Source organism: Monopterus albus, unplaced genomic scaffold, assembly GCF_001952655.1.
Source record: "Monopterus albus unplaced genomic scaffold, M_albus_1.0 scaffold52.1, whole genome shotgun sequence".
In the NCBI taxonomy this organism is placed as follows: Eukaryota; Metazoa; Chordata; class Actinopteri; order Synbranchiformes; family Synbranchidae; genus Monopterus; species Monopterus albus.
The window spans coordinates 3,765,346-3,775,346 of NW_018127932.1; the positions used below are offsets into that span (position 1 = coordinate 3,765,346).

The following is a 10,001-nucleotide window of genomic DNA, read 5'->3' on the forward strand; positions in this document are numbered from 1 at the left end:
AGCAGGTCAGCGGAGACTCACCTTGTCAGGATGAAAGGCCGAGTATGTGGACAGATCAAGTCCACTGGCTGTGTGTTCACATGTCCTGCCAAGTCCAATACCCCCCAAGCTACAGTGTCTCTGAACCACATGACTGGCCATTCAAAATGTGCAGTTAGTAAAAATAGACAGGCAGCAAATGGTGACGTGCAGGATAAACCTGGATGCTAATGGTGGGAGACAATTTAATATGATTATAATGTCAAACTTCGCGGGTCTTATCAACATACCAGTCGAGTACCACAATCCTAACATAGCTCAATGGGCGCAAAAATGAATCAGCTTATAGGATAGATCACAACAAAGAGAGTCTTATAGCCAATCCAGCACACATTTCCCCCATCGTTTATTGTCTTTAACCAAGTTCATTTGTAATTGCACATTGCGGAGCAAAACCGTGTGGAATGTATAGACATACAGTATAAGCCTATTTCTAAGGCTTAGTGAGTCTCGTGTAAAGTGCTAATCAATAAATAAATGGCAGTTATAATGAAGGTATTTACCATTTACCAAGGCTCACTAACATTGAAGGCTACATAAATAACGTGATCTATAAATAGTCTTGCTGCTCTAAATTTCAAAATCACGTAAAGATCCAAAGAGCAGTGTAGGATTTCATGGTCGCACATTTCAAACTAGCTTAATGTTTTACTTTATTTTATTTTATTGCACATATGATGTGATTAGGGTTTAGTGCCCCATGACTTCCCAACCATCTATTTGTCCCACCAAACACAATAGTGAGTGTGCGCATAAGGGTTAATAGTTGGAGAAGTCCATGTTGCTTATTTTCATTCAGTGTTTAATTTATTACAGGTTAATGAATCGGAAATAACACCAGCATCTGGATTACTCATCTGCTATAATATACATCAATATCATTGTGTATGTGTGAGTGAGAGAGAGAAAACGAGAGAGAGAGAGAGAGAGACATAGACAGGGAGAAAGACGAAGAGGGAAAAGAAAGAGAGAGAGTTTTATTAGGCCCATAACTCTTCACAGTCCAGAGCAAGCTGCAAGCTTTAAAGCTGAAGGCCAAATCTCTGCACACTGGAGCCTAATTTGAAACAGCTCAGCTGGGAGCTGAGAAAATGGTGCCCAATATTAGAGAGATGCCTTAGCTTCACATTTAGCGTAGGACAACGGAAAGAGGGTGAGAACACGTGTGTGTTTGAGCAAATTAGCTGGACCCCATTCGTTTCATTCAGCATCCCTGAATTGTTTGGTAGAATAGGTCACTTTTGTTGGATTTTAATACAAAAGGAAATATTTTCACGTCCATTATAAGTGTTTATCTGAGGTTCTCCTGGGGGAAGGCGTGCAGCCACATTGAGTGCAGCATTGATTAATGAATGAGCACATGAAATAATGAAAGTGCGGCATCTAGTGGTAAAATGTATTGCAGTCTAAAAATTAAAAAGCATTAGGCTTTACAGAACAGGTTATATTCTTTAATTACTGGCTCTGCTTGATTTTCTCTTTCTTTATTTGATGGCCAACGTTTCCTTATTTCCTTATTTGACCTATACATGCAGGTTTGCGTTTAATTAATAGGAAAGTATATTTGTTAATAGATTGTTTGCTTTTCATTGAGTGTTCATTCGACGACATAGCCATTTATTATTTCAGCAGTTTCTGTTTTTATAAGTGATGAGTAATTGCTGAAGACTGGCATGAATTCTGTTTTATATGAAATCCATAAGGTAAAATGAATGCATGTGACTTCAGTGGTGGAAAACGTTAGCTATATTTTAAAAACGAGACTAATACACTCTTTTCAGTATGCTGTTCAGTAGTTCCGAATAATCTCTAACAATGCATCATACATTAGGCTATATATGGATTATATGTATTGCTTGTATAGCCTGTTTCCTGCAAGGAATGTCAATTAAAGTAATCAACATAGAGCTTTTGCGTTTACCAGTAGATTATCTGATTAACCGCAAACACGCCACCATATAGTCAACATATAAATACATAGTCTATATTAAAACCAGTCTGTAATAATATTTAAAAACGAACAAAACAACTCCATTATTGACCACAGGACCAAAAAGACTACAACGCAAGGCACTCTGGGAAATAAATCAACCTTTGCCCTCAGCTTACGTCGTCTATGCATTACGTCCGTTACGTCTTCACGCCGTGCAAAAACTCGTGCTTAGTAGTTGAGATGACAGTTCATGTAATAGTGAAAGTCGGGTGTTTGCTTATTTCAACGCTAACCTGACAAAGAGAAACACTTACACACCAAGTGATGTAAGTATTCATTGAACCCAAATAGAAATTGAAAAGGCGTAGTTTAATGAAAGACCCCAACGAAGGCGTGGCCGTATGTGAATTCGGATCTAACCTTAGTCCGTTATTGTTGCAGTAGCTAGCTTGGTACATCAGTTAACCAACGCTTAAGATATGCTTTTGGTTCAGTTCACACCAAAGGTATTTGAAAAGTAAGAAGTCACAGCTAGGTGACTAACGGTCTCTTCCTCTGGCACAGTGATGGTCATATAACGGTACTGGTGCCTCATAGCAGCAGTGTAGTATATCCAGTGTATCATGGAGCCGCTAACGTTAGCTCCACTTCCTGCTAACGTGAATTCATGTCAGCTAATCTTTAGTGATTTTATTTAAACGGACAAAGTCAAACAGGAAACTCCCTTTTAGCCTGCAAGCCGTTATAAGTTATAAATGGGAAGTCTAAAAGAAAAGGCAAAGGCATTTTTTGTGACTGCCCTGGGGTCCTGATTTACTTTCTTAGCTTACAAAAATTACAGAGGTAACGTTAGAGAGCTGCACCTTCTGCATCCCATATCCATGGCCCATAAACAAAAGCCAAACCTGCATAACCAATACTATTTCTGTGCACACAGATTGGGTGTAGGATGTATGTTGTTGTCTCTTTCTCTTTAATGCGTGTTGGCAAACTCGTAGTGACACAATACTTACTGGGTTTCCATGGTCTTTTCTCTAAAACACACCTCTGGAATGATAGCAGTGATATCACAACAGCAGCCACACGTGGACTGAAATAATGTGTAAAAATGACTGAGTCAGGCTGAGACATTTTATATCTGTTTTATTGCTTTAGTCCTTAATAAAGCATTCATTCATTTAAATTTTAAAAGGTAAACCAGTCCTGGATGTCATCATTGCGCTTTATCCAGTGTGATAAAATAAGCCATTCACACAGTAGTGGCTTGGTATTGGCCATTTTCTTATTCCATACGAACTTCTTCCTATGTCCCGTACAGTGCAAAGACCTACCCATCTGCATGGTGTTTGCCAGTACCTTGCAGTTATATAGGAAGGCATAAGCATAGATTTTGTCAGTAAATCTTCAACAACAATAGCAGTGTTTTATGTGCAGTTACTGTATTGGTAGTTTGTTAAATTTTGTGATGATGTAAGGGCAGTGTGAATGTCACAGTGTAGCATAGGGCTTGAATGTGGTGTTTAACCTAAGCAGTATAAATTGTGCAACTGTAACAGCAAGGATTATGTGCTTAGTTTACTTGAAGCATGATGTTTAACAGAGACTTTCTGTTTCAGAGTGAAGCAAAGGAATCAAAAAGGAGGCTGCTGTATTTTATAGATATGGGGGCCCTTATATCCCGATGGAAGGTAAATGTGAGAGGAAAAAGATGAGTTTAGTCACAAAACACTTTAGGTTAGGAAAAGAAAGTGAAATATAGTACTTAACATTGCAACATGAAAACAAGATAAAAGATTTTAAAACATGACACTGAATGAGATAAAACTAGCCTATGCCATTCTCAGAATCTTAGCAAATGTATGTTTTTTAAAGCAGAGATTTTATCAGATAAAACTGATTTTGTTGGATTGGGCTGCTCAAGGAAAAAGCTACAAAGTCCTGGGACTGACATTTAAAAAAAGTTACCTATATCACAGTGGTTTAAGGAAACTGGTAAATAAACCATCTGGCTAACTCATGCAGTGCTGCAGCAAGTAACAGTAAAATCTTAAAATCATTTCCAGAATATACATGTTTGAGACAAATTGGGTGTGTTAGCCATCCAAGCACTGAACTCTGCACTAGAGCTATTGATAGCTAGAAATTCATACACTATTTTTAGACATACTAGAGAAGGTAAAGGGACTGTTGGCAAGAAACACTGAGCAAAACAAAGGGCAACTGTATTCACATTGTGTTTGCATTCATTCAGTTGAGAGAAGGGAGAGAATATTAACAGGAATTTGAACAGTTGTAGAGAAATGTGAAAGTTTATGTCATATTTGCTTTTATTTACATGTTGCTGAGATGTTTTAGTGAACCAGAAAATTGTTAGGTCACAAGTAAACATGTTTTTAGGAAGAGGGCTGATTGTTTATGGGCATATCAGTCTGTTCTGGCTCTCGGTGACGCTAAGAATCCCAGTGTTAGCTGTTCTGATGAACCTGATGATTTTCTGATCTCTATCCTCAATCTAGACCAAACCAACCACAGTTGAGCAGCTGGAGAACCTGGACAAGGTACTGATTAAAAAAAAATTCTGTATGATTGTACAGGTATATACTGTATTTGCCAGTTAGCTTTTCAGTTTAGGGATACACAATGAACTGGGGCCTGTCATAGAAGCAGGACATCATGAACATGAGGCTGTAATTCAATGTTTTATCAGCATAATTATCTAAGTAATGTCATTAATCCTGCCTCAGGAGAAAAGTCATTATATTATTGAAGTTGGAATGTGGCATGTGAGTATCCCAAATGAAATCACGAGGCTAATAGAATATAAGAGCAAATCACTGGAAGTAGGTGATTTCTTAACATCTGATTTCTTTTAGATTAGTTGCACTGTTTAAATACCTTTTAACCTCTGTGTTTTGCTTGCAGGAGATTAAAGAACTAGAGGACTTTCGAGCCAAAAACCAGCGTCTACAAAAGGTAAATCTGGCAAAATCTTCCAACAACATGCAGTGATATTCTTAGATTGTAGCATCTATTTCCTCATCATTGTGTTTATGTGTGTCTGTCTGTAGCTGTGGGTTGGTCGGTTGCTTCTCTACTCGTCAGTCCTTTACCTGTTGACCTCTCTGATCGTCTACTGGCTCTACCTACCAGAGCAGTGGTTGCAGAGACTAGCCATGGCCCTGCCTTTTTTCATATACCCCCTGCTGTGAGTCCCCATGTTTTTATCATCACTCTCAACCTTCTGCAAAACACAGATGCTCAGTTTTTTTCTAGTACCCAGAACCTTTGGAAGTGTCATTTTGAAGTTTTATTTTAATACTTTGGGTTTTTTTTATACAAAGTGTTTTTGCATTGTATGTAATTATTTTCCATGAATTTAGTTGGTTGTATTCTGTAGTGAGCAGTGTTGGATGACAAACAGGAAGTGGATGATGGAGAACAGCTACATAAATCTCTCACTTGACCTCTTTTTCTTTCTCTCCATCAGGGTGTGGTTCATTAGGAAGTTGCTGATCTTCCTTTTTTCTAAGCGCTCTGAGAGAAACAGTAAGTTCTCTGTCAATCCCTGACTGTCCACCTGTCCATCCAGCTAAAACCTCACATGTCCTCTTTTAGGACTTACCAAATGACATTTTGACCATGAAGTCTTACAGAATGTTTTAATGTCATACTGACGTAATAAACTCTTTTGCTATCTGATACTTGGAGTAGCCACCTTTGGAAACGCATTGATTTAACAGCCTGTGATGACAGCTGCAGTGATTTGTGTTTTTTATGATGTGTATTTCAACATCAGAAGCCGCTCACTGACAATTCAAAGTTGTGTAGATAACAAATGTAATTTAACAACAATAATAATACAAACTCATTAGCTTAATAAATTATGAAGTATAGATTATATTTCCAAAGATTGCTGACATGCTGCATGACAGAGCACAAGTGAACTCAGAAACGTTGTTCCTGTTTCTTTTTTAGGTGATAAGCTAGAAGATTTAAAGGTTGCCAAGAAAAACATTGTAAGTCTGCAGTCCTTTACACCTCACTTTACAGTTTTGCATGTTGTGCTGTTTAATGACAGTTTGGATATTATTATTTGGATTTTTTTTTTTTTTTTTTTTGGTCACAATACCATACCAACTTTATTTATAAAGCACTAAAACAACCAAGGTGGACCAAAGTGCTGTACATTCCAATAAACAATATATATTAAAAACACAACCCACAAGCAAAATCAACACCAAATATAAAAACATGAATCAATAAAAATAAATAAAATCAACGCCAAAATAAAAACATAAATCAATAAAATGAATAAAAACAGCACCAATATAAAATATCAAAACGCCAACGAAAATAAATGAGTTTTTAAAAGGGACTTAAAAACAGACAGGGTAGAAGCTTGTCTAATGGACAGCGGTAAATCGTTCCAAAATTTGGGACCAGATGAAAACCAAATATGTTAATGTTGTGTTTTATTTTATTAAGAGTAGAATTTTGTAATGGACCCTAAAATAAACAGGTAACCAGTGCAGGGAAGCTAAAACTGGAGACTCAGTGTGGAGCCACTGTAGCTGACAACCAGCATTTAGCTTTCTGTTTCTTTTACTAATGGTTGTTAGTGAGTTTAGAAAAGAGCACCAATTTAGTCACTTCTTTTAGTGTCCCTTCTCACCATTTAGGTTTTTCTTGGGGTTTTAATTTTGGATGAATCATTGTTTATTACCAGTGCTGCTTTGTGTGTTTGTCAAGTGACCACAGTTTAATCTGAATTTCACAATTAAAGATTCTGTGGTTTGTGTTTCCAGCTAGAGGAAGTGATGGAAAAGGAGACGTACAAAAATGCCAAACTCATACTGGAACGCTTTGATCCAGAAGCTAAGAGGAAAACTGTGAGTGCATATTGTCTAGTTTATTTATTTATATATATATTCTCTTTATTTGACTCCTGTTGTTTTGTTTGTGGTTATGCTTTAGGAGCTGGAGTCGACTCCAGCGCGTCCACAGATGAGTCCCAGGCCTGGACAAGGTATGACACACATCAGTACAGAGCAGAATGAGAAAGCATAGGGCTGCCTCCGAATAGTCGAGTCATTAGTCAAGAGACCTTTCAGTCGACTGAGACTCTTCTAGATGAGCTTTTGTTTTTATTTTATTAGATTTTATTTTTTGTCAGCCATTGTGCATTGCAGTAGGAGGAAGCTCCAGCCTGGTATATATTGTTGTTTTAAATAGGTCACAATTTAAATATTGCATCATATTGCAGCTGCTTTTATTTATTTATTTTTTGTTTGTTTGTTTTATACTCTTAGATATGGGCTTGTCACTCTTTTTTGCAATTAAATACTTATGTGAATGTGATTGAAGTCATCACTGAAATTCATGTCAGTTGATTTTCTGACGGTATTTTAAAAAAAGAAAGGGAGAAAAAGCGAACAGTTGAATAGTCACATCGAAGAGCCGCCTGACAGTCGACTGACAAAATCCTTAGTCAGGTACAGCCCTAATAAATCATCACATTTAAATTTTGTTAAATGGGAGTCAACAGGGCTTAGGGCAGATTTATACTGAGAGCAAGACCAGAGCTACACAAAGTGATTTCTTGTTAAAAGAGTGCAATAATAAATAGATAAATACATCAAATTCCTGTCTCTGCAAAAGAACAAATGCTGTAATGTGCTTCTTTCCTATATGCAGAGATTCGACAGAGAGGGGTGCCAATGAGACCCATGCCAATGGGCACACCAGTTGCCATGACAATGACTCCATCAGGAGCGCGACCCCCATCTGGGCAAGGGGACACACCTGTGGGTAAGGGAAGACGCAGGGATAGTCAGCATGATCAGCTGTTGTGTGGGGTCCACACAGCTGACTGACAGCTTGTAAGTTGGGGCGTTTCTCCAAAGAATACTTTAAGTCCATTCTTTTTCTGTCTACAAAGATTTCAGGCATCCAGGTGAAGTACTAAGTCACAGGTAACTGGAGTGAACAGAAAATCCAGTTTCCTTTGACTTGCTTCTTTTAGATATTTGCCTGTGTCTTCTTCTCATGTTGCTGTCCTTACAGAACCTAGAACCTGTCCTTCTCTCAGCTCCAGGTGGACCACCGGTGAGATCTTCTGTGTCTGCTTCTGTCCTCCAGGGTACAGTACCCAGGAGCCCCTGCTCCCCTATACCAGGTGTAGGTGAGTTGTATTGCCACTGAGTTCACTGGGTAAATGCTTGTATGTCTGTCACTGGTTTCTGCAATTGGAATTTGTAACATGTATTTACCTGATCCATGCATCACTAGTCACAGTATATTGTACTGAGGCATGCAGCGGCCTGGATGGTGCATTATAGAAAAAGGCTGTAAAATCAAATGTAAAGCCCCAAATCTTTTCAAAGTCTGTCACTGTGTAGTCTAATGCATTCTTCTGTGTCCATGCATAATCCTTTCTGTGTGTGTGTGGACTGCTTTTGTAGGCATGCACCCTCCAGGTCCTCCATTAGCAAGACCCATTCTCCCCAAAGACAGGGGAGCTCTGGATCGAGTCATTGAGTACCTGGTGGGAGATGGACCACAGAACAGGTAAAGCCCTTCATGAAATTAGCTTGTAACTTGCTCCCTGAGTCGGGTTCTCATTTAGCAGTTTACACACAGTATATTCAAGAAGGAAGTCTTGTGAGGTCATTGTCAGGGCTGCTGTACCCACTGCGGCCTGTTCTGCCTATAGCAGCACTTTAGAACTGCTGCTGCCTTCTAAAAGATCTCCTAGAATACACTGAACATGCCAGAAGTTAAACAGTCGTCTCTCTCTCTCTCTCTCTCCCCCCTAATTTTTCCTTCTTTCGTATAGATATGCGTTGATCTGTCAGCAGTGCTTTTCTCACAACGGCATGGCTCTGAAAGAAGAGTTTGAATACCTAGGTAAGAACACAAACACACCACTGCATTTAATGAGAAGAAGCATCTGAATAAAAAAAAAGCATAATGCAAGTGGAACTTTTAAGATTAAACACTCCAGGAAGTCAGTGTAATGGAAACTGAAAAATCAACTGAGGGAATCTCAGTACTTTGACACACTTGGTAAAATTATGCAGTCTCATTTATCCTGTCATTTCCTGTGACACTTTCTCTCTCTTATTTCTGTCTGCCTCCCTCTAGCGTTTCGTTGTGCGTACTGCTACTTTCTGAATCCAGCCAGGAAGACACGCCCTCAAGCTCCCAGGCTTCCAGAGTTCAGCTATGAGAGGAGGTTACGAGCAGAATCGCATGTCCCTGATCCAACACCATGTTCTGAGACAGATACAGAGGAGAGTGCGCCCCCTTGTGGAGGTGATGATAAACAGCTAGATAAACTAATATGCACACAAACACTATTAAGACCAGCCAAAGCCATGTCTCTTCAGGTCTGAGCTAAAAAAAACAAAAAGGGTTCTTGTTAAAGTGGCCCCTGGACTGAGGGGGCAAACATTCCGTGTCAGAGTTTATGAACCGGCATTAAGTTTATCCACTTGCAGAGCTGTCCATATACATCCATGCTATATACAGCGTGCTGACCTCGCTCTAACGTTGGCTTAGCCAGCCTTACTAGCTTGCTAATAATGAACTAGAAGAGTTAGATCTCTGTTATTGTCAGCATTGTGTTAAAATAAACAGGGAGAGGAGGAGCTGTTCACAGACGGTCCATCATCATGGTTGTCACCTGTTTATGAGAGAGAAATTGTTGTTGTGTTACGTAAATTGCTTATATTGTTAATATACTAACATAATAAACGTGAATCCACTGTGTTGAAATTTTTAACTCCCCATAACGCTAAATCAATGGGAGCCCTGAACTTGTTTCTCTGCAACGAGACGGTCCCATCTGGGGGTAATAGGAGACAATGACACCCGAAGTGTGTTGCTTATGTTCAGTCTACTCCGTTGTTTTGTTTTGGTTGCTGTCACTGCAGAAAAACCACACAGATCACACAGATAGGATGTCGGAAATGGCAACAGGGTTTTCAGTGCTGTGATGGCAATCTCAGGGTATTCTGTCATGACTTTA

The 10,001-nt window shown here is 39.0% G+C and overlaps 1 protein-coding gene and 1 long non-coding RNA gene across 7 annotated transcripts in view; one reads left to right on the plus strand and one right to left on the minus strand.

Moving 5' to 3' along the window:
* Positions 1-90, minus strand: part of LOC109961070 (uncharacterized) — a 7,156-nt gene extending 7,066 nt beyond the window's left edge. Inside the window, exon 1 of the long non-coding RNA XR_002275088.1 lies at positions 22-90. This is a non-coding gene — a long non-coding RNA (uncharacterized LOC109961070). The remainder of the gene's footprint in view (positions 1-21) is intronic.
* lnpk (lunapark, ER junction formation factor) overlaps positions 1-10,001 on the plus strand; it is a 52,144-nt gene that overhangs the window by 37,280 nt on the left and 4,863 nt on the right. For 5 of the 6 annotated variants that reach the window (XM_020601624.1, XM_020601628.1, XM_020601623.1 and 2 more), the window contains 13 exons: positions 3,589-3,660; positions 4,489-4,530; positions 4,895-4,945; positions 5,041-5,177; positions 5,460-5,518; positions 5,948-5,988; positions 6,778-6,861; positions 6,947-6,998; positions 7,667-7,780; positions 8,061-8,153; positions 8,434-8,539; positions 8,808-8,878; positions 9,116-9,286. In XM_020601624.1, the coding sequence (XP_020457280.1) occupies positions 3,589-3,660; positions 4,489-4,530; positions 4,895-4,945; positions 5,041-5,177; positions 5,460-5,518; positions 5,948-5,988; positions 6,778-6,861; positions 6,947-6,998; positions 7,667-7,780; positions 8,061-8,153; positions 8,434-8,539; positions 8,808-8,878; positions 9,116-9,286 (1,093 nt within the window). Of the gene's footprint in view, positions 1-2,149; positions 2,299-3,588; positions 3,661-4,488; positions 4,531-4,894; positions 4,946-5,040; positions 5,178-5,459; positions 5,519-5,947; positions 5,989-6,777; positions 6,862-6,946; positions 6,999-7,666; positions 7,781-8,060; positions 8,154-8,433; positions 8,540-8,807; positions 8,879-9,115; positions 9,287-10,001 lie in introns of those variants that run through there. The other variant, XM_020601626.1, reaches the window with a different exon arrangement.